This window comes from Zonotrichia leucophrys, chromosome 10 (assembly GCF_028769735.1).
Source record: "Zonotrichia leucophrys gambelii isolate GWCS_2022_RI chromosome 10, RI_Zleu_2.0, whole genome shotgun sequence".
Classification (NCBI taxonomy): Eukaryota; Metazoa; Chordata; class Aves; order Passeriformes; family Passerellidae; genus Zonotrichia; species Zonotrichia leucophrys.
The window spans coordinates 8,828,624-8,856,574 of NC_088180.1; the positions used below are offsets into that span (position 1 = coordinate 8,828,624).

Sequence of the window (27,951 nt, forward strand, 5' to 3'; positions counted from 1 at the left end):
AGGCTGTGTAGAATCCTTGAGTAATTTTATTTTCCTTATTTTTGTTTCTTCTTCCCCCTGTCCCTCGAGAAGGATTAGTTGCTGGGGAGATGGCCAACCCAGATTCTAAATGGAAAACTCCTGAACAAAGGAAAAATTAATGCTGGTCAATGCAGCTGGGATTCATCACACTCTGCATCCCTTACAAGTTTTTGTGCATCTGATTGGGGATTTATTGGTAGGAACACGTTGCCTTATGCCTCAGATGTGATCTATAACCTTGTTTTGCTTTAAATGAAGTCTTATTTGGACTTTAATATATCCTTTGTGTGATCTGCTCTGCACTGCTTGTCTACAGTGTCAGGTCAAGCATCTGATCAAGATGCACAAAACACTAGGAATGAATATGTGATGAAATCCAGTCCTGTGGAAAAAAGGACACAGGTTTATATATCTATCTGTTCCACATGAACCGGACCACCTGCTGGATTCTCCACACTTGTCCCTGGCAATCCTGCCACAGGGAATGACCACTGTGAAAAACTTAGTCCAGGCTAATGAAAGCTGAGCCTTACAGTACAAGCAAAAGATGATTTCCTTTGGAAGGACAGAAAAGGTAGGAGAGGAAGGTAGAATTGCAGATCAATTCTGTTCCTCTTTGGTTCAAAATGTGCATGCATATTATCTGCTTATTATCTGCTGTTATCTGCTAAATTTATTGTGTCTTAGTGTCTTACACCAATGAAAGAAAACATCCCGAGTTTATACTGGGAAAAAAAAATAAAAAGGAGGAGAAACCTGACAACTGGTGATGGTTTTCTTGTTGTGGGTTTAAAGTAAACTGCTGAGCATGGCATCAGTATCTTTACAGTGAGGTGACTGACCCACGCAGCACAAACAACACCCGACAGGCAGAGCTCCTGCAGAGGATAAACACTAATGAAATCATCTGGTTTGTGCTTTTACCTCGTTCATTGTGTATATACAAAGTACATCATGCCAGGAGGGAAATACTGATAACACGGATGCTTTTGCTAATAACAGGGTAACAGCAGTGCCTGTAACCACCCATGGTGCTGAAGTTCACTCTGAGTACAGCTCTGTATTTCAGGAAAGCAGAAATGGGAAAGATGCTGGAAAAGTACTGAAAGGGTCAAGACAGTTCTTAGAAGGTCTGTTTATTCTGAGGCATGTGAGTAACAGCAATGTGTTATGTGGGGGTTTATATATATATACACATATATATATATATATGTATTTATGCACATGTATCCTCATTACATAACACTGCAGCTCCAAGGAGTCAGGATTGAATTTGCACAGGAAAAAAACCAAAACTCACTGCCTTTGCACTAGCTACAGAAAAGCCTGACAGGACAAGCCTCAACAACAAACACAGCTAACCAGAATGTGCCATCCCTGCTGGTTTCAATTCAGTGAAGTCTCTGAGCACACAGGCTCTGATTCATGATGATGCCCACATGTACAGAGAGCATCCAGCTGGGCCATGCAGAATGGAACCTCTGGGTGCATTGGCCTCTGGAGAGGCTCCCCAGGAGCTGATCTGGCCCAGGCTGATGCTAAGGGAAGCCCTGCAGCTCAGCCCACACCGCTGTCCTCTGGCTGCCCCAGAGCTGCTGCCTCTGGCTCTGGAGTTGGTGATGGAACAGCAGAGTCCCACAGCCCTGGGGAACGCGGGGATGGCCAGCAGGAACCCATTCCACCCCACTACTGACACTGCTGAAGGGACTTTGGTCAATGCAGCCCTTTCTTGATCTCAAACATGAATTTTAGAGTGTCTGTGGTACCTGCTGAAGAAGCAGAGGCGCTGGCCTGTTACTTCTCCTTCTGGAGCCATTTTAAGCATAGGCAGCTTCTTGAGTTTGACCTAGAAAGTTTCCAAAGGTGAGTTTGGAGCCATGTTATCTCTCCTGGAATTCACAAGGAATTCAAAGACTGAACAGACTTTGAATACCTTGACAAGGTGTTCAAAGACTGAACACCCTGTGCAACTTTCTCAGATAGACCAGCAGCCACCTGAGGGAAAAGACTACTTTCCTCTTGCTGCTTTGTAAGACTTGGCAAATCCTTCTTTCCCAGAGAATTAATATTGCATTTCTTAGTCCTGCCCAAGGACACTGGGCTTAGTGCTCTTTGTGACAAAATCCAAATTCTTGCTCCGCTCTCATCAGTCCTGTAGGAAAAAAATGGATTTTGCCCAATCCTATGTTTCCCGTTCAACTTCTTCTACAACAAAGGAAAGTGTTAATTCCTTTCATGCAGGGGGGTTTGGGCAGTTCTGGCATGTCCTGCTGCAGCTGGGCAATCCCCAGAGGGGACTTGGTCAGGCAGGGATGGGTCAGATTGCTTGGAGCCCATTTCTCACACCTGGCCCAAGTCCTTGAGTGAGGGGGTCCAGCAACCCCTATCACACACTTGGCTGGAGAAATAAGAGCCCCATGCTCCTGCTTCTGTAGGGTTTGGATTTTCCTGCAACAGATTTTCCTATCTGTAGCTCCTGCTTGTGCTCCAGCCATTGCCATAGCATATCCCAGAGACATTCACATCTAAGTACACAAGGAATGAGCAGAAAGCAGAGAGCTTTTGATCAAATTAGACATTTCTATGCTTTTAAATGGAGATAGGAGTCTTACAAAGGAATGACTGTATAGGTGTAATTCATTGCTATTATTTCATAAACCACAATAATCTTAAGATTCCTATGGGTTTGCAGCAAAAAGCCTAGAGAGTGATAATCCAGTGTTTGAGCTCTGAATATAGGTATTGCTCATAGGGAGTAAACTGCTGGCAGGAACACTTCAATAAACTCTATCATCAAGCTGAATGATACTTTAAAATAATTGCTTAACTTTTACTAACAGTCATTATTAATTTAATGAAGTTTCCCAGGATGCTTTAAACCAAACGAGAGAATGTTTGCAGTCCTCTGCATGGAGACACCACACATTACATATTCAACAGGAAAGGTCTGGCAGAGGAGCCCTTCTGTTTATTCTTATTTCCTTTTAGCCAATGCTAATCTGAGCTCCTGGTCTCATGCTGTTAAACCCTACACTTCAGTATAGCTGAAGCTTCCCCTGGCAAATAACTGAGCAGCAGTTTAACCCTCACCTTAGTGAGTTGGGTCTGCTGCCAAAGAGAGCTGACCTGCTTTTCTTTTTTAGGATTTTTTTTCTCCTTTTTCCCCACCCAAATCTATTCAAATAGTTCCTTTTGCAGCAATCTGTTCTCTTCCTGTGGGCCTGATGCTGTTGCTGAGGTGCCCTTGGCACGGAGCTCTTCAGGCCTTTGCTCATCTGCATTTCCTCAGCTCCTGCCAGCATTGCTCCCCCCCTGCCCAAAGGTTTGTTTCAGGAGCAGCACCTCCCCATCAGTCAGCTGTGTCCCTTCTCCAAGCCTAAAGCCAAATGTGCTTTGCCACTTTTCAGTATTTTCCCCCCAAACGCTCTCATGCTTACATAGAAGCTTTAGCTTTTTGGCTTGCCTAACAACCAATGCAAAATATGCCTGTGATAAAACTGCATTTTCTCATGGCAAATGGGCTCCCCAGTGAGCCTCTCAGACTCCCCACTGTGTGAGCTCTCATTAAGCCCAGCCCAGTGGTGGTAGTGTAATGTTGCTTCAGCGGACATTTATTTGACTTTAATACACAACAAATTGCTTGTGGAAAGCTTTTATCAAAGAAATAAAGCTCCAGATACCAGAACTCTGTCTCTTATCTAGTGAGAGAGAGCCTATAAATCCAAGCAGCATGTTGGAGATTGCAAGATTTCTGACAAATGTTAAGAGTGGGGTAAAAACAAGAAAGTCAGCTGTCATTGTGTGTGTTCTGGTCCCATGTTCATGCTTGTGGCTGGCTGATGCAATTTCTTTTTGGAACTCACACAAAGGATCCATCCTAAGACAGCAGCTGAAGAGGGATTTGTATCCAGTGACTTTGGTTAAGTGAGACCATTAATGCTCTGAACGCAAGTCTGTAAATGTGATGATAAATATGGTTTATTCAGGGCAGCTCTGAGTTTCTTAATCAAGATGGTTACAATAATGATACTGCTTTGGCAACTGGTCAAATAGAACCTGATAAATCTCCTTAACAATCTGATGGATATGGTTTGTAAGATTCTAGAGATGCTTGACAATTGTTTAGCAATCTGCTTTGTTCCAGAATAAAACTTGGTCCAACACTATAAAAAGAATGTAACACATTCCAATATTCTAAAAGTGTACACTTGGATGTCTTAGTTTGGGCATTCCTGTAATGGCTTCTTCTAATACAATTTAATTGCTTTCTTATTTTACATTTACCCATAAAAGTTCTTTATTTTACAACCAATGAAACTATATGCACTTGGAGGCAGCTTTTTTCCTTAATTTTCTTTCCAAAGAGAAATCTAAAAATATTGAAATACATGGCCAAGATGTAGTAAGAAAAAGTCATCTGCTCAGATAAGCCACAGAAAACAAAATGTTTAAAGAAAATACTTGCCTTTTGCTCTTCACAAAGGTGAAGAAAGTACTGCCTTGTGGAGGAGCATTTGCTGTGTGGGGATCTGCCTCTGAAATAGCTGGGGACCCCAAAGGTTGCATATGAACAAGATTTAGGACTCCATTCTACTTCCTTTTACATAGATAAGAATTATTTTGCTATATTCAGAGTTTCATGAAAGAAAATCTTTGCTGATATAAATGATAATGGCCCAAAGTGGCCAGGTAAAATTCTGATGTCACATATGATGACACAGAGCTTTCTTTTTCCTTGATGTACTTAGGTTTGACTCAACCACTTCTCATCCAAACCTGACTCAATCTCCAGCAGGTTCTCTTCCCTAAATCTCTTAGAGGGAACTCACCATTTAAAGGGGACATATCCCAGTCAACCATTATACATATTTTGGGTGCACTTCACCACCTTTCTCAGAATGTATTTTGGTACAAGACATTTGATGTTATCATTCTGATTTCCCACAGCTACCAGAGCATAACCCTGCATTGCACAGTGGCTCCAGTTTAAATTAATGTCTTGAATTTAAAAACTATGTCTGTCTCATACTCAGGCTCTCACTTTCCCCACTGGGGACTGAATCAGCAAATAAGAGAAGGACTCTTTTCTGGTTTCTTTTTGTCATGTTTATTTTTCACTAAGACAACTTTTCAGAGAACAAGCTGAAATCTTACTGTGTCTGCTCTTTGCTCATTCTTTTTTCTTTTTCTCACCACAAAATAATAGAAATCATCTGGAATATGGGGATATAAATTATTTATGTCAATGGCTACATTTAGGAGTGACTTTTAATGGCATTATCTTTGCTCAGAAGTGAAGAGACCACAGGCATAGGTCAGTAAAGCAGTAAAGGAAAAAAATAGCTTCAGAGACAGGAATGGAGAAATGTGTGCAGTGGATGCTTTAAAGTTTTGAAATATAATAGGCTAATTCCACCAAACTCTAATGATTTGTAAGATCTCTGAAACTCTTAGTTCTATGTCATTTCTTGGCTGTCATTTTTATCACGTACACTAATTACTGTATTTTGGTTAAATATGGGCAACTATAATCACACTCTGTTCTTCCAGTCCTGCTTGTGTAATCTTTCTTTGTCAGACAAGAAAAATGGACTTTCATCTTCAAAGGTTTATGTGGGACCTTTAAAAGATTCCATGCCAAAAGTTCCCTCTGATTCCGTGCAGAGTTTGCAGTGTCCCATTGCAGCTTTACTCCCATGAATGAGCTCCAGGGAGTGAAGCTGCTGGGGCTGCTTTCCCTAATTGAGATGTGTAGAAATGAACTGAGCACTCTAAGTGGAACAAAGAGATCCAATGTGGACATTTTTGTGTGAGTGTAATGTGGACCTTTCTGTGTGAGTGTAGTGTGGACCTTTTTGTGTGAGGGGACCTTTTGATGTCCTGTGACAGTCTGTGAGGGGTTGTCACACCAGCAGAGCCACCCCCACACAAAAATATAAAATCCTTATCCCTTGAACAGCTGCCATGAGGAGCCTTTTCTCCCCAGCGAGTCCTGACTGAGGCACTGAAGTGGGAAGGAGTGAATGAAAAGAGGTTTGGCTCTGCATTGCCAGGGCCCAGCTCTGAGAACAGAGCTTTTCAGCAGTACCCTGATTGGAATGGCTGCAGGCTCAGGGGACTCCCTGTTGCCAGCCTTGGCACCTTGCTGATTTTCAGCACTATTTGTTACTTTTTTTAAACCCAAAGCCAGTTGAAACTAATGAAAACACGCTTCCTTAGCAGCCAGGGATTTCGCAGCCAAGCGCTGCTTAAACTTTCTAATGTAAATAGCTTTGTCTTTTTATAGGGTATATTCTGAGTTAAATGAGCAGACCTTACTGGGAAATTGAATTAAAAAATATTGATTTCCACCCTTCCTCATATCTTTCCAAATATGTCCTTAATTTTTGCCAGTTCTAAGGTGACTCTGTTCATGCAATCTAATGTTTAATAGCTATATTGAATAATATCCCAAAGATGAGTCACGGCGTGGCTGAAATTTGCACTGAAGTCATAGAAAAACATAACCCCTAAATCAAAAATAATTTGTGGTCTTTCCTATACCCTCTGGCCCTAGGTACAAAATCAGCCTGTGAAAAGGTTTGCTTGTCTTTAAAATAAGCTAAATCCTCTGGTGTACACCAGCACAATTCCCCCTGTGCTGACACACTGCTCCAGTTCTGCACCCAGAGAGGGAGCACTCCTCTCATCACGTTTACTTTAATAGGTTATCTGAAGAACAATACCCACTCTGCACCTAATGAGACTTAAGACTGGACAAATACCACAACTTTATCTACTTATGCAGTTGAGAACAGGGAAAATCACAAGTTACAGACTGTCTCTAGCATTCATATAAACTGGAATTCTTGAGCTCTTTTGACAGAAAATGTTGGCTGGCTGAATTATTGTTGGAAGTGCATCTATTTTTTCCTAAAATCCCTAGTGATTTCCTGTCAACCTCTCAAGGTTTTCAGCCTTTGCTTGTTGAGTCTGCCATTTGAGTTACCCTCGCTGCACTGATTTTGGCTGAAAAAGTAAATTGTTCCCCAATGCAATAGGGAATCTGGCTCAGTCCTCCTCTCTTCAGACTGAGAGAGTTTGGTCCCATAGACTTGGTGTCTTTTTGGAAAAAAATCCCAAAGAAAACCATCAAAACAAACCAAAACGCCTAGAAAAAAAATGAAAAATATATATGCATAAATATGTTAAACAAATATATTTTTTTCAGGGAATTTTTCATTCTCAGTGACAACACAGCACTGCTAGATTTTGCAGTGCAAAGACTGCCTTTTAATCAAATCTAATCTTGCATGCACTTATGTAGATCTCCCTAATGATAATTTCATCTCTCTGACACCACAGGACTGGTAATACTAATTGTTTCAGCATGTTATTATTGTTTCAGTTGTTATTGCTGTCTGCTGTCCAAAGCCTTTGTCATTTCACAGGACAGCAAATGCATTTATTGGGATATCCTATTTCTAAAATATCCAACAGTAAAACTATTGTTATCATAAAATGTCCTAAGTGTATGAAGCATGAAAGGAACAACCCTATTTATCATACACATTGAAGAGTTAAGTCACATACCTTGGGAGCACTGTCACTCATTAAAAAATTATTTACGAGTTGAATTGTATCACTTCTAAATATATAAGGAGTTGGGATGGCTTCCAACAATTACTGAAGAAGCCAGCCAAGTGATGCTTTCCAATTAAATCAGGCTGAGTTGTTTGTTTGTTTTTTCTTTTTTAACTTCTCAGTGTCCTGTGTTCTTGCTTCTGTTTTTGATGGTCCAAACAGACAATGCATTAACCTCGTGCAAGTGCAGTCTCACACATCTCCTCTCTGGTCTCCTTTCATGTGCTGGGGAGCAGGAGCAGTCTCTGCAGGTACTCCCCACATGAAAGGTGTCTTTCTTGTCCACAGAAGTGCTGCTGCTGGTGCTTCAGTCCTTGCTTTTATTTAGAACCAGTTGTTATACAAAGCTTCAAAGCTTTTAACTTCAGATAGCTTATTTATATTTGTAATGTTCAATCTTTGATAATGACTGTTAAAAAACCTGAGTAAGGAGTGCAGATCTGAAAGCACTGACTTCCATGGTTGTGCCTGCGCAGTTCAGGCAATACAAAGAGACAGATGAAAGTCCATGATGTCTAATTTATTAGAGGGGAAGTAAAGAACAAATTAATTAAAAAGAAAAAAGCTGGACAAAAAAAAAAAATTACTAAGCCCTGAAGTATTCCCTTTCCTCCTTGTATTGGATGAAGCTGAGACGTTTACAGGGATGTCATGCACCACTGCTCACATGTGGTATCACACTGGTACCAGGTCTTGATAGAGAAAAAATTCCACAATTCTCCACTGGTTTATTTCCTGGGTGAAGCGTATTATAGAAGGTTACATCTTTATATCCAGGCTGAGTCTTGGACTGCAGACCTGGAGGGTATACCCAGACCACAGCAGCCCATGAGCTTTTTACAAGATGTCTGAGAAAAAGGTAATTATGAAAACCTAGTCAAGTCTTTATAAGCCTAAATTTACTGTAAGCACTCTGAATTGAAAAAGGTTACATAATATGCAAAATTAAATAGAACACTGAAAACACAGAGCAGACTATTGAGTGCTTATTCCTTCCCATAGCTGGCTACAGTCATCATTGCTGCAGAGCTCACTTTGTTCTATGCTGAAGAAATATGTCAGCTCCAGAGAACATAGGGCCTGCCTTATTGCTGGGGTTGGAACTTTGCCACTCGAAGATTTAATCAGAATAGTTTATTTTTTTCACTGCTCTGGAATAGATAACAAACTCATTTGGGTATCTGGCATATTTATTTAGCTCTGTTACAGGTTCACCTACTCACCCATGATGGTTTACAAGATTTAAATAAAGGTTTCTCCTCGATTAGTGCTGGAAAATGAAAACAGCTTGTGCAACTTGGAAAAATGATTTAAAATGATGGAAATTATTCTTGTTCGAGGAAGACAGAAATAGCCAACACAAGTGCATTCTGCAGTTGCCAGTTGAAACAGCAGCCTATTTTGTGTTGTGCCTTTTACTGATTCATTTCTAGGGTTGTTCTCTAAAAAGAATCTACAGTTAGTGGGACTGAACTGCTGCTTTCTGTCAAGTGGAAACTGAGTGGCTGTTCCATAGCCCTTTTCCAAGAGCTCCCTTTGAAAGCTGAACACTGGAGCACAGAGATGTGCCAGAGCCTGCATGTGGGATGCAGGAATGCAGGTCCTGCCAGCTCCTCCCTTTCTGCTGGGACACCTCAGAGGCTGTCACTGCCCATGCCACCCTCAGGAGCTTCAGCCAGAGCGTTTGGAAAGCCAAATCCATGTCTGCATCTCCACCAGCTTCTCCAAGAGCATCCCAGGAACCACGTGCAGCAGTCCTGCAGGTGGAGCAGGGCTTGACACACACTCTCCTTCCCAGAATGGAATTGCCCTGCCATGCTCCTGGCACTTACTGACCTGTCTGCTGTTTTCAATAAAGATTTCTCTGGTTGGTTTCAGAGCCCAAGTTTTCTGGGCACGGCAGTACCACCGAGTAATAGACATCCTTTAGGCCCTTATTGAAGTGCATCTTATGGGTTTCTTTTTTACCCATATGAATTTCACACTCTGAGCTGGGATCAACAGATGAGAGAGTGAGAGAAAGGGAAGTTTTATCCCACTTCCACCCCAGTTCTGCTCAGCTCACTCATCCCATTATCCTCCTCTCCTGGGTCAGGCTGCATCCTCCCTGCTTTAACCTCTTTCTGCCCCAGTGACAACAGCTGGTTGTTCAGCACATGTCCAAAATAGCACTGGGCTGCTCCAAAAATTACCATAGCTTCTCCTCTGGGGCACAGCCAATGTGGTCTCAGTCAAACTATTTATTTACAATACATCTTAAAAGCCCTCTGACATCTCAATCAGTAGCAAAATGAAATAAACATTGATTTGTTATAAGATGTATGAATCTTTCTACCATCAGGGAGAGGAAGGAAAATAGAAGCTTTAGAAACAATCAGAGTAATAACTTTTGAATACTAGTCTGGAAATAGCAACACACATAAAAATAGACATTTTTAACATATAAAGATCTAAAACATATTTTCTACATTTTTGTAATTTGAAGGCTCTCAAAGCATAATGAACACAAATATCTTTTTGTTTGCAGTGTATATTCTGCTTAATAAACCATCACACAAAGCATTTTGGCTCTTAAAATAACTGCTAAAATGAAGGCTGTCTAACAGAGCATAGATTGAGATGGTTATTAATGCTAACACTTGGCACCTAGCTAGTCTGTCAGAGGCTCTGCTCAGTAAGAACTGAGAAGTTCATTGCACTTGTCTTAGAAACGTCTCTCCATAATATCCATATTTGGAAAAGAAATGGGAAAAGACACTGAAGCAAAATATTCTTTTCCTCTCCAAGCAGAACTTAAGAAAATGTTATATTATCTAAGATTGTATTTAAAAAAATGCTTTCACAGCAATCAGTTTCTGAGGTATTTAAAATTCTCTCACTTGACTTAGCTGAAAAACAATCTCACTGCTATCTCAAATTTGCTAGAAAGAGAATGACAGATCTGCCCTGAACTTCAAATATCAGGCACTTGTTCATTGTTCTTTCCTAATGAAATATCAAATTTTCACTCCTGTTTGGAAATCAAATGACAAGACTGTTTGACTACAACAAAGGCACTAATTAGAAAATTCCCCGGCAAATGACACAGCCAAGACTGATTTCTGTTCAAGACTATGATGTTTACCCTTGTTTGGGTAAATAAGAAATACAGAAGACAAAGATAATTAGTTATTTTGTGTATCCTAAACATTTTTAGTCCCAGAAAATTTCCATATAAAATTATACTTTCAAATCTTCTAAAAAAATCCCAGTAGCATCTTTTACTTCCCACCTTCTCCTAAGCTGTAACCCTTTTCCTGCTGTATATGTTATCTATGTCAGAAAACAAATTCCTTTTGTTTTAATTTATCCAATCACATCATCTTTGCTTGTACCCATCAGATTTGACACTCAAGCTGAGAATTTTCATTAAGGCCTGCAAAAGACCAGATTTTGGGACACAGCTAATCATGATTCCTTCATCCTTCCCATGTACTACAAACCACTCCAGGAAATGTCAACTTTCCAAAGCGTTTTAGCATTTGAACATTTTGATTGAGAAGGAATCCTCAGCCTGTCAGTGGTGTTGGTTTGTGCTTTTAAACATGAACGGTGTCTCTTTCTGCTCATGGCAGGGATCCCACTTCACACATCAGCTAATTAACCACAATTTACACTGAAGTACCAATGATTACTCTGCTGTAATGCTGCTGTTTCTTAGCAACCATGAAAGATATGGTAAAGGATGTGAGACAGAGACCCAAATAACATAATTTCCAGGTTGAGAACTTCCACCTAGACTAACCTACGAGTGGGACAGTAAATTAATTTTAAATTTCCATTTCCTTATTTCAGTGCTATGTGCCTTTTAGGCTCTTGACAGTTTTTCCCAGTCCATGATGACAGGTAAGCATTTAACTTCCCCAGAGCTACTCCAAAAAAAACTTGTAAGGCTTAATTAGACAATATTTCCTGCATTATTCCCATGTGATGACTTATGTCTAGCACTAATTCCTCACTTGATGGGAGTTCTACCAAACTAAAGCTGCAAGGTTAGGCCTTGCTTCAGTGTTACACAATAAACAAAAATCTATTTTATTAGTAGCAAATTGGTAGTAAGTAATTATGTTTTTCCTCATAATCTTAATAAGGTATTTTGAGCATTTAAATTGCCTGACTCTGGTCTGAAGAGACTTATTTTATGTATTAACCAACTTTACACTGCAAGACAATTCTGTCAATGCTTTTCAAAACTACTGACAGAGTTTAAAATGTCTGACCACTGAAAGTCCAATTAAAAATCAAATTCCTTTAATATTTGATGAATCCTTTTATGACTTGCTATGTACCTCTACTCTGTGATTGCTACTTCCATATGATGATGTCAAAAGTGCAGATTTAATTTTTACTCTGGAAGAAATGGAAGATTGGTTTCTGTGATCCTATTTATATTCTGCTTTTGAACACAGGAATGACTGATGCAGAAAACCAAAAGACAAACTTTGAAGTACCAAAGTAGGACAAAACCTGGTGGCTCAAACTCAGACGAGGTGAGTGCCCGCATTTTGGGTTGTGTGTCCCAGGCACACAGAATGTGCAGCCATGGGAGGCACACGGGGTGACACCCCCAGCCCTGGCAGCTGGGAAAGCCGCCCTGGGAGGGATGAGCTTGATGCAAGAACTGGGGGTCTCATGGGTCACCTGGGGGCACAACCCCTACAGGCTGCATGTGGCATTCACATTTGCTGGAAAAACCCCTTTGCCCAGGATTTTCTCCTGGGAAGCTGAGAAACCTCAGAGAAAAAGGAAAACAATAATGATCTGACTTGCTTCCCCTGTATTTTGCTCCTCTGGGATGTGTTTGGAGATTGCTTACCACAGGTAATTGTTTCAGTGGATTCTGGTGTGAGTGTTTTGACTCAATGGCCAATCAAGGCCAAGCTGTGTTGGGACTCTGGAGAGAGTCACAAGTTTTCATTCTTATCTTTTTAGCATTGTGTAAGTATCCTTTCTGTGTTTTTTAGTAGAGTATCTTTTAATATAATATAATAAAATATTAACTTTCTGAGAACATGGAGTCAGATCCATCATTCCTTCCTTCACTGGGGCAAATACAACAGATGCAGAACTTCAGTGTCTGCACCACCACTGTGGTCAGCCTGTGATGGCAAATTCACCTGGCACCGAGGGCAGAACAGGGGTGCCAGCCCTTTGCCAGCCCTTCTGCACGGGCACCTTCCTGGGACAGAGCACAGACCCAAACACATTGGTGCTGTCCCCCCTGGCACCAGGTGTTTCCCATCAGCAGGGCCAGGGCTGCACTGAGCAGCTGCACCTGGGGCTACAAAAGTGGGAGAAGCAGGGGAGGGGGTTATTCCTGCAGAGAAGGCTGGGGGAGAAGGTGGTTGTGGAAGGCTGGAGCATGGGACACACAGCTTGCACGGTGAGTGAGCAGCTCTTGGCTGCTGCTGGTTCTTTGTCTTCTTGCTTGGGGCTGTTTGTTGTGGGAAACTGCTCTGCTGGTATCACGATGTGCTCAGTTGTTGTTTGGGGTTTTGCTGCTGTGAGATGTGGTGTGCTGGGCTGGAAGGAGCCCCGGTCCCCCTGGGGCTGCTCTGCCCAACAGTTCTTGGGATCTGCAGGCAAAACCTCTGTGAGAGAGGTCACAGTGCCCCACGTCTGCATGGAGCAGGCTTTGTGCTCCTTTTTGCTGCTCTGGCAGCAGGTACAGGTGGAACCTGGGGCTGTCTGCGTTGGTGATGTAGTTTTGTTTCATTATCTTGTGGAGCTGAGAATGGATACAACTACTTTTATGAGTTTTTAATTGTTTTTGCTGAAAGAAGCTAAATGTAAAAATCTGACTTTACGGTTTTTTATTCATACATTCATAGTGGAGTCTGGCAGGGCATTTGGCAAAGTTCTGCAAGAACCAAGGAGTCAATTCCCCTGGCACTGTGTATGGTAACGCCTCCACCAGCCAGTCTGACTATGGGTTTAAAGGACACCTCTTCACTCCCTGACTTTAAAAGGAAATCTAGTTTGGCAATGTTTGGATTTTTGCTTGTTTCGATTGTGTGGTTTTCTTTTTTGTTGTGTTTGGTTTTGGTTTTTTTTTTTGGTTTTTTTTTTTGTTGGTTGGTTTGTTGCCTTTTTAAAGCAGAGATATTAATTAGTAGTCTGAAACAAAGAGAGGAAACTATTGAATTAATCAGTACAAATAAGTACATTTTCCATGCTCAAGAGGAGTTCACAGAAAGGGTATTTTTCTTGTAGAGCAAGTTTACGTGGTCCTTGGGAATACTGTTCTATTATCATTTTACCTGCTTTCTGTTGAGCTATTTTATTTTCCTCTAGAAGAGCAATGAATGTGTATCTCCTTCAATATTCAAATGCATATCACCAAGGCTTGATAAGTTTATTTCTGGTAGCAGCATAGCTGAACATGATACCATGATGCCAATCACTTTGTTACAGTAGTGTTGTTTGTGCATTGCACTTCAGTAACTTTGCTCTGATGTGCTTTTCTTGTACAGCTCAGAGAGACTTTGCAGCTCTCTCCCTGAGAGGAAAAATGACTTTTCCCCCTTGTCTTCCCTCTAGGCAATAAAACTTCAGAAAACCTTTTTTTTTTTCCTCCCCCTCTTTCAGTCTGTTTACATTTTTCCAGGGAAAAGTTAGAGCACTATGAAATAAGGACTAAGGCTAACTATAACTCATAGGTTCTAACATTCCTTTTTATTTCTGGTTAAAAATCAGATTCCCAAGACAGATGGTCTGTTTAGTCTATCTTAGGTCACTTCAGGAACAGGTCTACTTTAGTAACACTCTTTTTTCCTGCTATATATAGCTCAGTTATAACAAGATTAAAATAAAAACCCCAGATGTTTAATGTATAAAATGACATTGTCCAGTTTGACAGAAAGTGTGTCTGCTCCTCACCACCTACACTTGGTGTTCATTTGTCTCCTGGCCCCACTGCACTGCTGAGCTCTACATCAATGTATAATCAGTTTGCAGGCTGGAGTAGATGGTGAGTTTTTAATCAAAATTCATCTTCCTTTTTTTCCAGCAGTAACTTATATCCAAAAAGTGCTTCTAGCAGGCATTAGTCCAGTTGCATCTACAACTACCTACGGGTGATACTTTTTGCTATTAATGAAGAGGGGGAGGTTTGCCCTGAGGTGTCAATAGTGGCTATAGGGTATGGAGGTACCAATGTTATTGACAGACCACCAGGGACAGTCTGTGGTGATTTGGACTGGCTCTCTTGCTGCCTCCAAAGCCAGCTGGCCCAGCAGGTGGCTGCATCTGGCTCCTGCAGGGACATTGGCTCCCAGACAGGTGAGGCCAGGCCAGGCTCCAGGGCAGTGCCTGCTGCAGCACCCAGGGACCAGCAGGACCCGAGGTGATGCTGGCAGGAATCAATCTGGGGAGATGAGAATGGGTTGGGAAAGTGATCTGACAGCACGGGCTACGCCTGATCTCATGGCTCAATGCCATCTATGGTTTTTTGGCTGCTGCAGACTGGAGGATAAGGATATTTGAGTATTTTTTTTTCATCTGTCTTTAAGATCCTCTGCAACTGAACTGTTTGCATTTACACCTTGGAAAGCAATGTTTGTGTTAAAATCACCTGCAGTGTCATTAGGTAATTGATCACTGAACAAGGTGCAGCTGGCAAGGGCTGTTTGCTCCATCCTAACATCAGCCAATCCACACAGCTATTAACTGAAGGAATTATACCCTCCAGAACCATTGGAGGCCTTGTCTAAAAGGCTGTCAGTGTTAAAATGAGATGGAGTTAAGGAATGAGTTTTGGCAAAGTTTATTCTGCGTGCTCACATGGAAAGTGAGTCAGGTTTGGTGTAAATAATAGTTGTTTACAGCACTGAGCTAAAGTTTGAACGGCTGTGTATTGTTTCAGTGCCATAGAAACCTGGGGGTGAAGGAAATAGAACTTTATATGCATCATCTAATCCATTCCTTTCTCTGGTAAGGCTGACAGACTAGCAGAGATAGTTGTCTGCTCTGTTCCTAAAGACCAGGTTCCCTCTTAGTGGTTGTGACTCTGATTTTCCCAAAGTCAGGCTGCATCTCCCTGGCCACAAACCTGCTGAGTGCCTCTTGTCTCTCCAGCAGACACTGATCCCCTGTGCAGTAACAGGGCTCAGCATTCCTCCAGTGTGTGTGACTGTGGAAAATGTTCTCTTGACATGATTTCATTTCTAGGTTAAATAAACTCATCTTGAGAGGTGAGAGAATGAAAAGAACATTATCCACTACAGCTGCTCACTAGGAAGTGTTCAACCTGTGTCTCTACAGGCAAGGTGACTCTCAGAGCTCTGTTAATGAAAAGCTGTGTTTAGCTGGAGCTGACTTTGGAGTTTGTTGTATTTCAGGCCAGGTTTGTTGTATTTAACCTGACTTTGTAGAATTTGAGGGTTAGTGCCAGGTCACCAGACCCTGTGACCTTTGAGCAGGAGTTATTGTTTCTTGCACTGAGGCACTGCCTGAGATGAAGCAGCGTTGGGCAGATGGTTTTAAAGCACAAATTCACACCCCAGGAAGCCAGCTTCCTGCAGGGAAGCCTTAACAGACAGGACTGGAAAATGTCCATATTCCTTGGCCTGCACACAAGGGAGCTTGGCAGCAAGCACCTCTTGGGAAGGGGATTGTGTAGGTGGGTTATGTATGTGGAGTCCACACAAACTCCTTTATGTGCAAGAACTGAAACCTGGGCTGCAGAGCAGATAGTGGCTTTCTGTGAGGTGGGAACACTTTTCCCTGTGGCTTACAGCAGGTTTCTCATGGAACATGGAGTGTTACACCATGGTCTGTGTACCAAGGCCGTGCAGGAAAGCCTCTGTCCAATCACTTGATCAGGGTATTTCTTTTTTTTTTTTTTTTTGTGCTTGATCCCACCTTGCAAAGACTTGTATCAAAGAATACAGCAGCAGTCATCAGCAGGAAAATGCTGCCAAACCCCTTCTGGTAAATTCTCTCTGGGTGAATGGCTTTCCTCATTTCAGAAAGAATATATTAAAGGGAAAAGAAAAACAAAGTAACACAGGGTAACTTCAAATTGTGGGGTCTGTTTTGATTCCAAACATATTTTCCCTGCCAGAAAGCAAAACATTTGGAATCAGAAACAAATGGGAAAATGGAGGGGAAAAATGTGTGCTCCCTTTAGCTCAACTGATAAAAATATTAATTTTCTACTTTTGCTTGTAACATTCCTTTGTCTTATGATATGCAGTAGCACTGTTTATTGAAAAAAATAATTTCAGTCATCTGATGAATGTGACAAAGTCAAGTCTGGTTAAGATAAAGCAGTGTACAAACTGCAGTCTTTTTCATAACTGAAAGTCCTTATTGAATGCATATGAATCTTTCACACTTGAGATGTGTGAACTGCAGAAGTGCAGATTTCTTCTCTGGTAGGAAAGGAAGCCCTCTGATAATACACCTATAAAAGTACCATGAGGGACCATGCCTGCATTGATATTAGTATTTACATAGTGTTCATAAAACATCTCAGGGTTCTCACTGCACAAGTGTAATGAAAGACATTCCTCATCTAAAAATAGTGAAGGTAAAAACAGACCAAGACCAGGAATGGGAGGAGAAATAGACACAACTGAAAAACTTGCTTAAGGCTGTCATTAAGATCCTGCTGACAGCCCAGTACTTTTTCCACCCGATTTTGACAAGTTATCGTATGGGAGATTGCACAAAGAAATTAGCCCAGTATCTTTACAGTGTCCTTAAATTTCCAGTTTTATTTGCTTTGAAATTCAGAAAGGTGTTATTTAACAGAAACCTAAAGCTGCAAGGTGTATTTTGAAAGACATACAGATTACAGGTACCTTTTCAATGTACAAAATTGGTTTAATATGAATACAGTGTTATTAGTGCACAAACCTAACTGGGATGTCACACAAAGAAAGGGTTCCTGCCACTGTGTGTTTTTGGGGTTTTTTTTGGTTTGTTTTTTGTGTATGTGTTTGGGATTCTTTTTATGAAGGAAAAACTTATCTGGCAAAGAAGATGGAAAGAAAATATCCAAATGAGGAAGTGAAAACATGGCAAAGCTTCTCAAATACTGCCATTCTGTTACTCTGCATGTCTGTCCCTGAGTACTGTTAGAACAGCTCTGAATTACATAAACCCCAAATCAGCAATCCATCTGTTGAGATCTGACACATCCATGCACATCCTGCACTTTCTAAACCCCTTCAGTGCAGCCATCTAACATTTCTTCTGTGGTGTCTGCTCTACCTAAATAACTGCTGCTGCAGAATCAGAATGGCTCAGGCAGCCCTGTCCCAGGATTAATTTTTATTTGCTGTAGACAAGCTTCTGGTTCCCCTTTGGTATCATGAAAGCTGTGTGTGTCTGTGAGCACAAATGAAAGTAACTTTAAATACCAATTTTGTGTGTTTGTGTTCATATTAACTCCTTTGTGGTGTGTCTGCTAAAAAGAAAAAGAGAAGGAAAGAATCAAGTAAGAGCATGTGGACTAACTCCTGCCACGATCCATGTCTGCCACCCTCAAGGGCTGAGGAGCAGCTGCAGAAGGTTGCAGGAGTTGCATGCAGGATTTTCCCCCAGCAGCAGCAGAATGATTCCCTAGGGATGCAGTTTCCTGGCCATGGTGTGCCTGGCGCAGCTCTGGAGGGCAGGGACTGCTCTGTCCCCACTGGCTCTGCAGTTCTGATGGCACTATCCTGCCCTGTGGCATTCTTTATTCCCCAGAGCTGTTATTCCACACTATACATCTCAAGAGTTGTGGAGGCTACACCTTCTCTGGCTTATTGTGACATTTATTAAAAATATTTAGAACTCAGTGTCACCTACTGATGTGTGTGCAGCTCCCACTGATGGTAACAGGGAATGGTGATTAGCAGAGTGAAAAACGTGAGCCAGCAGGATAAATGACTTCCACTCTGCACAGCTCTGTTCTCTTTACTAGGTGTTCTTGATGTTCTGTGTGTTCCTGTGCAGGAAATTGCTTTTTTATTGTTTGTCCTCCTGCCTCCCTGGGGATGGTGCTAACAAACCTCCTGAAGTCTGTGACTTGAAAGTCTTCAGATTTCCTTCTATATATAGCATTTCCTTACTTAGGGAAAATCTTTTTTGTCCACTTTACATATGTATAAAAAAGCTTAGTTATATTCAATCCCATGCTGTTTGTATAAAAAATGTTTTCAACTCAAAAAATGCTAGACCAAGGCAAGCTTCAGACCAAATGAATTCAAGTAGATAGCGGTAAAACTTCTTCAGCAACAAAATTACTGTGAGCTTTATGATCTCATATGTATTTTTATCACTTTATCATAGTAAAGAAACCACATTGCTTTAAAAGCAAGCTAAGTACTTATTTAAAGATTTGCTTTCAATCTCTTTAATGGCACATGAGCAGAGTTTGTATTTGAGTCAGTGATGAAGTGACTAAGCATAGGCCTTAACTGTCCCTAAAATAATGCCTATAAGAAGTGTATCCACTGCCTTAATGCCTGTAAAAGAGAGGAAAAAAGGGAAGTATTCCAGAACTGGTTGTTTAACATAATGCCATGCATGCTATCTGAATTCCATCACAGGAGGCTACGAAGAAAAAGGAATTATAAATACAGAAAAGCTTCTCCAGTGACAAGTATATAATTATTTTTTAAACAACCCCTTGCAGTCTGCATGGGTTATTTGCTGTGTCTAGTCATGCTTTATTTCAGTGCTCAGCCAGGGGTGTTCCACGTGCACACTGCTGCTTGTCATTGACTGCTGTAACTTCAAGGAAATTAAATTCTGTTCTGCCAAAATATGGAAAACACTGAATAATCTCTCCCCCACCGTCACCCTAAATTCTCTTCCTACATGTCACATGTCTGTTCTTTAATGCTACTCAGCCGTTGCTAAGGCACCGCTTCCCTCAGCAGGTCCTGGAAGGTAAATACAGAGCTCAGAGCAGGGCACCTGCACCCACCCTGCAGCCATGGATGGCAAAGGCACACACAGCCAGGGCAAGATCCTGGCTGCAGGACGGGGACTGTCCTGCTGCCCTGTGCCAGGCTGAGGGCAGGGCTGTGCCCTCCCTGTGTGCCAGGCAGGGCTGTGCCCCTCTCTGGTCACTCACAGGTGCTGCTGACCCAGGACATGTGGGGACACGGCTTGGACAGAGCCAGCAACCCAGACAGAGATGCTGTGGTGGGAAATGGGGACCCTGGCTCTGGGAGCCTTGTTCCTCTTCCCCAGTGATGGAAGATGAAACCTGAGTGTCAGGGTGGCTGCTGACTCCAAATTTTAGTTTGAATTAGCTCAGGGCAGTCAGTAGCAGAGTGGAAGGGTGGATGTGGCCCCGTGCTGGTGTTCTGGTGGGTCTGTACCTACCTGGCAATGCCTGTGCTTCAGCCCTTGCCCTGAAGCCTCCCTCAGTGCATTCCTGTGCTCTCATCCCTGTCTTATTGGCAGAAGAAAATCCAAATAGACGTTCTTGTCCCAAGTGAAGATAAGTTTAGTTTACAGAAGAATATTTTGCTTTCATTGCCTTTTCACAGCTGTTTAAGGCTTCTGATTGATTTCTAGAGGCAATTTCTGTGAATGCTCTTCTAATATTTTTTTAAATGAAAGTATATTGTCACTTTTTAGTAAATATAGATTTGTTACCTTATGTGAGGGAGATCTGCATGCTGTGATTCAACACAAAACTCTACAAAATGCTCTGGTTTCCTTTACTCCTGGTAGTTAAGCTCTATCAGTAGAAAGCAGTGTCCTCCTCTGACCTTCTTTGATCAGTGCCAGTCACAGGCTGCTGTGTCTGGTGACAGATGCAATTCTGCCCTGGATTTGCTCAAGCCCAATGATTTGAATGTATAGAGGTGAAGATATACTGTTTCTTCAAGGAGTTGTTCACTCAGGAATGCATTCTGGAAATAGCTGGGAAGCCCTAGTGAAGATGCTATTGTGTTCTCACTTTCTGGAAAATATTGCAGCTGTTTCAGTATTTCAAAATCAAATTAACTTTCCTGATCCCACTTGGAAGCCCACTGTCTGTACTTTTTGTTTGCCAGAAGAGGCATGTAAGTTCCTGTTTCTAGAACCTTTAATTACAATGCCAAGTCAATATCTTACTTCCATCAATTTCCCCTTTCTTGAAATATAACCTAACAGCGTTTATTCCCTTCTTTTAGTGGTAGAAATCATAAACCCAAGAGCATTTTAGAAGAAATGAGTTAAGGAAGAAAAATCAGATCAATACTGGAAAAACTGAGGCTTGAGGAGGATATCATATTGGCTAGGACAAAGAAAAGTGAGAAATCAGTGAAGTGCTAGGGAGATGTGGGTATCTGGAGAATGGATACACATTGTTAGTGTAAGATATGAGGTTGGATAGGAAAAGAGAGAATTTACAAGTGTTCTAGAGGTTAGAAGATGGAGAACATAGCCAAAATGGGGGTGCCTGCCTTCCTGCAAGAGCCTTAGCCTCTTTGGTGGCAAGGGTGCAAGGAAACTTCAGGCCTTCCTTGCCCTCTCCATGTGCCTTTTCCCAAAGCAGGAGGGGTTTCTGCCTGTCCCCCCTCACTGCTCCTGATGGAGTGCAAACATCCATTTATACCAGCACAGGTTTGTGGCAACACAACACTGAAAGTGGCTCTTTTCTGTCTGTCCCTAATTTTCTAGGCTTTCAAACTCCTAGCACAGAGTAAAATCCGTTGTGCAGAAGTGAACAACAGCAACTAGTTTAGAGCCCTAGCTCACAGTTTGGCTTCAGAAGTACAGGAGATATCCAGGTCTGGAGGATAAACAGATGCCAGCTGATTAACTACTCAGTATTGGGACTGCTTTAAACCCTCTGGCTTCTGATTTAATCCAAAATACAAAGTTAAATCATGGAATTGTGGAAAACATTGGTATTCATCTGTCCTTGAGACAATTTGTTCTTGGCTTTCCATCAGTTCTGTATGATTTCTGTAAAGGGAAATGCTCTACAGAGAAATGCCAGTGGTGACTGTTTTGGATGAGTGTACAGGTCTGGGGGTTTGGGGTGGTTGTTTTCGTTTCTTGTTGCTGCTTTTGCATTTGTTTGTGGGTTTTTTATTTGGGGGAGAGGAATGGACAGGGCTGCAGGCAGGAGCAAACTCTCTTGGGGCTATATCTGCCCCAAGGATGGAAAGTGTTACATCCTTCTTATGCAGGATAATCTGACCTTTAAGAACTGGTATAGAAATAGACTCTTAAAAACAAATGCAGCGAAGAGAGAAGCCACAGGAACCTCAGCTGAGGTCAGGCTAGATTCATACACCAGAAATTTCTGATACAGGTGAGGTTTTAATCACTGAACAGCAACTTCTCTCAGGTATATAGACCCTGGTGTACTTAAAGAGCACTGGTCAGTCCAAAGGGATAAGAACAGTATATTTTATACACTGGCACTGTATAAAATTTGTGCAAGTGGTTTTTATGTATACTTAGGCTTGAACTTTTTTATCCCATTCTTAAATCTGTAGTTCCAGTCAATATTTTTCCTCACCAATTCTTTATCACTTCCTAATTAATCCAGTAGCTGTGCATCATAATGACTACACTGATTACTTTTGTATCTACTAGTAAACATTCTTCCTAACAGTGGAGATGATTAATAATGTATAAAAATAGTGATGTACCAACTATAACTCGCTTTGAAGTGAATGTGAAGGTCATTCTTGATACTTTCAGCCTACTTCCTTCTCACTTCTGGGAGTCAGAGGGAAATGATGCACAAAAACACAAAGCTAAAATTAAATGCAAGTAAACAAAAGCTACAGATATTCACCTGGCATAACACTATATGGCACAGAGCTTTTGCTGAAAAAATAATCTGAAAGATAGTTATCTTAATGAAAAACACTAAAAATACCCCTGACTTGAAAAGTCCAAAGAAACCTGTATTTGTTTGATCTGCATCTGTCAGTGATTTGACCATAGAAACTATAGGCTCTAAAAGTAAATGGAAAATTATTTGGAAAGGAAGCACTAACACAATAATAGTGTTAATACATTTCTCCGAAGAGAGAATTTAGGTTTTTCCTGCAACACAAACTGCTTGGATAAGCAAAGTTAATGCCAGGAATGAGATGGTGATAAGTGAGGTACTATGCTAACTTTTACTATTAGTGTTTCAGAAGATTGCCTTTCATGTTAAGCTAGCCCTAGTCAGAAGACCTAGGAGAATGTCTCCATGGTGAAGTGTTTGTTTCATAGATGGCACAATCTTCCTGCCCTAGTTTATGGTGTTGTATTAACAGATGTCAGCCAAAACCTATACCTGTACAGAGGGACTGGCCAGCCTGTTCCTCTGCAGAAAGGCTGAGCAGAGCCAGCTGCTCAAACCTGACATAAACCAGCATCTGCACCAAGGAGGGATCAGTGACCCCTGGAAAGACATCCAAGTGACTCTTGCTCTTTCCCAGCCTATTTTGTTCAAGATGTCTGCCTTAAAGAGCAGAAAAACTCACTGGCTAGCAGCCCGTGTCTGAGCTCAGCCTGGCTCCTCAAGATGATGTTTGAGGCTTGGCTATAAAGCTGTAGTTATTGCAGCAAGTCTCAGCCTCCCATGAATCTCTCCCAGCTGCACTTGTCAGCCCATGAGATGACCTCCCATAATGTAACTGGCAAAGAGATTTCTAGAGGCAAACAGCAAATAACACACTTTTAATTGGCAAAGGCCCCAAACCCAGGTCTGAGCCCAGGGAAGCTGCCCTGAGCAGGCACCAGAGACCACAGCAAGAGTGAAGAACTCCTACAGCCTGCTCTGACCACAGGGTCTCTGTCTGCAAATCCACCAGCACAGACCCTTTTGTCCAGGCATTGTCCTGCCATCTGGATACTGCCTGAATTCTTTCCCACACTCCAAATGTTGTTTAATTCATACTGGCCACTGTTATCCTCTGTCTCATGCCAGGACATTTAGTGGGAGGCTATCTAGCATGGGCTGTAACAGTGCCAGGAGGAGTATTAATAGATAAACAGTTTAGAGGATTGTGTACCACTGCTAGGGCTCCCAGCCAGGTTCTGCTTAGTTTACCAGATAAAACAGGGAGGTCTCAAAGTTACAGGGTTCTCCTGCCTTGCTGGGAGGGCCTGTCACCCTAAGGCTGATGCTGTGGGTAGGATGCAAGTCCCAAAGGTTTCCCAGAGCTTTCAGGAAAACTCTCTCATGTGTCTGGCACACTGTTGTCCTTTTTACCTGGGATTTATAGCTTGATTGCTCTGTTACCAGCTAAATAAGGTGACATACTCTTCCCACCATGACTTTTTAGTCTTTGCTGTAGAGGAGATGAAAGGCTAAAAGATTTATTTCTTCAAAGGGGAAGTGTGAGTTTTTGAGGCAGTGTACTCATTGCTTTGTACAGGTCACTCCTTACTGCCAAAATATCACTCTAAATGGAACTCAGTCTCATCCCAGACCTTTGGCAAGGCACACAGGAGTGGCCAATAATTGCTGTGTGGCAGCAATTGCTTCGTATTCCTACTTATGAGTTTAATATGCCATCATAAATTCTTTGTCCATACCCACATATTAGAGATTAGAGGCTTCCTGCTCACTGACTGCTAGCAGCACCAACATTTCAGTGGAGAACAGCTTGGTCATGATCTTGCAAAGCAGATGAGCTTGAGCTTCCAGCCAGTGCTTCATGAAGTTCTTATTTGCACTTGATTTTAAGAACAGAACCTATAACCAACTGACTTGTTCAAGTGAATTATTGTTTCTCCAAGGTGTCAATTTGACAAAAGTGGAATTATTCATGGTCTTTACTATCCTTACAATGTGGTTAGAATTTTTCCCCTTTAAAGTTTTCACTCCTTTTTTCTTTCCCCTGCTGGACAAGGCTCCCTGAGTGGCAGCTGCTGTGCTAATGAGGGCTCTGTATGCAGACCAGCAGCCCAGGTGATTCCTGGAGGGAACACTAAAAGAAAAGATTCCCCCAGGCAGGTCTTGGCTCACATCCCTGCTGCCTGCTCATCCCAAGGCATCTCTTGCCCACTCTCTTGGCAGGCAGAGCTGGACCTGTCTCAGTTTGCAGAGTGATGCAGAAGCCCTGTAACACTCTGGTGCACAGGTCCGTGGCATGTTAACTCATGCCTGTTGTCTGTCCATCTCTTGTTTAATTAGCTTTGTTTTCCTTTGTTGTCCAGCAGAAAGCAAAGGGAGAGTCTTTATGAGATAGTTGCTAGAAAGAACTTCATAAAAATTCTTTGCTTTTAAAATATTTTTTTAGTTTTCATACCTAGAACATGTTATCTACTATTTCTTCTGGCTTGTCTGAAGTCTAACAAATATTGTTGTTTATCTTTGGAACATTCTATGTAGAATCAAAACAAGGCTTTGGTAAACCAAACCCCTCCTCCTTCACACAAATATTCCTTGGGGCAAAGGCTTTATTTTTCAAATGTGTGTGTGATACTGCAAAAGGTTAAACAAGGCTTACTTGCACTGTAAATCACGTAAGCATGTTACTGATGCCTCAAATAATTCTTAAATGTCTTCATTACATTTTCTAATTAATTTTGTATTTACAAGAATATATTAACTCTTGAATGGCATTAACTCTGTAAAACAGTGATTAAAATATATAACAGGCTTCAAAGATTAACATCACAGAACTACAGATAGTTCACATAACATGATAAATAATTTGCAGAAAAAATTACTTGCTAAGCATTGCAAATCAAATAAGGGTACAGCTCAGGAAAAATCATTCATGTCGTTAGAGGTCATTTTACCTCAGTAAATAATGTTTAAATCTGTTGGGTCTTTTACCAAGTATATATTTATTGTCCAGGGGAAAGCTCAGATAATTTATCAAATAATTTTAAATGCATTACCATTTTTTGTGCTAAGAGTTCCAGGGTAAGATCTTGGCTCTGTTGAAGATGTACTGAAGTCACAATCAGGCTCCCACTGCCTAAGTCTGGGGATAAGGTCACCTTCATCTTGTTAACCTTGCCATTATACAAAGCTGTAGGCTTCACACTGTCAATTCTTAAAAAAAACCCAAAAACCAAAGCTCTGCCACCAATTTAGAGCTCTAGTTGGGTACAAGCTGCTCTTTTCTAGGCCAAACCTCTTTTGACTTCTGTGGAAAGAAACCCAGAGGGACCAGCAACAGTTTGTTCTCCACAGAATGTTAAATTTCATGAGGATAATCTGTATTGTTTCAGAGGCCATACAGGCATTTTAGCCTCTGGTTATCTAATGTTACTATTGTAACATAACAGCTCCATCAAAACAAACATGAAAATCTGTGCTGTGACTTAGTGGCTCGTATAAAGGTTTAAATCAGTGCCCATAAAAGCTACATGGCCAAATTCCTGCCTGTTTCAGCCAGGGAACCTAGGACAAGGCACACCAAATGAAGGTCCTACACCTTTATTCTCTTACATGCAGAATTTCCAAACCCACTGTGAAATCATTTTTGCTGGTGATGACCTGGATTTCTGTGAAATGTTACTCTGAAAGATGACATGGAGGATCGTTCTTTCATGTGGCAGGATGCCTAGGAAAGAGCTGAGGGAAAGGAGACCATTACTCTATTGAAAAGGGCTTTTTTGAAACCCAGCCTCTCAATAGGTGGACATTAAAAAGTGAGAACAATGTTCTATTTTAAGATTACCTGTTCAGTTCTCAAAAGCTCTTCTGTAGGACAAGAAAAAAAATGTGTCTAGTCACCTCTACAGTAAAACGAGAAATTTCATTAGCTAGCAAGCATGTAACTTTACTTCTTTTCCACCACAATACATACTTTTTTTTCAGAATCATGAAGACCTGTTTAATGGTTTAATAGGAGTCTGTCTCATGAGTAACCAATTTTGAAAACCAGAGCTTTCTGACCCTATAGACAGCCCAAGAGCAGAGCAGTAATGGATGGGTGTGGGAGGCTTGTGGGAGCCAAGGCTGTAGAGCTGGATGTTGTTAGAGGTGTGGTGGTTTTGCTGTTTGTTTGCTTTAAAGTACAGCTGACATCTTGCACTGCTCACATATAAGGAGCTTTTTGTTTGCACCATATGAATATGAAGATGCTATTGTGACAACGTGTTCGGAATAAATACAGAAAAAATACTTCTGCCTCCTTGAGACTTGAGTTTGAAGAGGGCTATTAAAGCACAGAGGCTGCTGGGATCTTGGAGCAGGATTGCAGCTGGTTCTTGGAAGCCACGTGTGCATGGCAGATGGTGGGGGGGCACCAGGTATCCTCCTGCACACCCCTGTGAGCCCAGGAATGGCAGGGTGCCCTCCCTGGGGCAGGACAAAGGGCCGGGAGAGCAGTGCAGGAGCAGTGCAATGCCTGAGATTGAAACATCTGTGTTGCACCGGCGTGGTGCAGCCCTGGAGATAAAGCCCAGGGCACCCAGGGGCTCAGGCACGGGCCAGGCTCAGCAGTGCCCGCAGGGAGCCCGAGCTGTGCCAGCTGAAACCGGGCAAGCGTGAGGACTGGCCATGAGGAGAGCGAGCTGAACGCTGGGCTGCTGTCAGCTTCAGTGTGGAATTCTAGCTGTGCTAAAATCAGTGTCCAAAATCAAACCACCACCAGGACTTCATCCCAAATCCTCCCCCAAGGTACTGTGCTTGCCCTGTGAGCTGTGGGGTGGGCAAGGGGGGGGCTGAGCCCCACTCTGAGCCCCTCAGCTGCTGTGCCTGCAGCACTGACTGACAGCCTGACTGAACACCCACGTACAGAGAGAGGCTGCACCACACATATGGCAGAGAACAGAAAAACACCCAAGGAAAGCTAGCAAAAATATCTATTTTTCAGAAGACATGGGGGATACAAAGAACATTTAATTCTTTAGTGCAGGAAAAAAAATTGCAGCTGGGTAAGACAAAACATCCAAGTTTTCTCTCCATCTTCCAATTTTATTCTACTGCATAGGCATCTGCCATGTATGGCCAAAATATCAGATTTTTCTTCTCTTAAACAGAACAAAGAAGGAATAGAAAAGAGGAAAGGAGACTGATGAACATCAACTCTTGGCAGCTAGCAAGTGATGACATGAAAACCAGTTATGGCAATCTCTGAGCATAGTTATTTTAAATTTATTTAAAAGAAATTCCTATTCAGAACAGGAGTGAATTGTTGGCAGGAGCTCTATTATATTAATTTGTCTATAAAGTAATGTTTCTAACTTGCTCTTCATGCATGGCTTGGAAGATTTGTTTGGATGAAAAATTATAGCTGTTGGTGGTCTTTGCAAGGAAGCTCAGCCTACCAGAGCTCTGTGAAAATAAGGAGCTCTGTGACCTGTTGCTGGTCTTCTTCAATTTTCTAGATCTCAAGTAAGAAAATACAAAGCAAG

At 41.8% G+C, this 27,951-nt stretch overlaps 2 protein-coding genes across 2 annotated transcripts in view; one reads left to right on the plus strand and one right to left on the minus strand.

The window, feature by feature from the left end:
* Positions 1-27,951, minus strand: part of TNFAIP8L3 (TNF alpha induced protein 8 like 3) — a 43,903-nt gene that overhangs the window by 14,218 nt on the left and 1,734 nt on the right. The window lies entirely within an intron of this gene.
* Positions 13,032-27,951, plus strand: part of GLDN (gliomedin) — a 94,186-nt gene continuing 79,266 nt past the window's right edge. Inside the window, exon 1 of the mRNA XM_064721762.1 lies at positions 13,032-13,066. Coding sequence (XP_064577832.1) covers positions 13,046-13,066 — 21 coding nt within the window. The 5' untranslated portion in view covers positions 13,032-13,045. The remainder of the gene's footprint in view (positions 13,067-27,951) is intronic.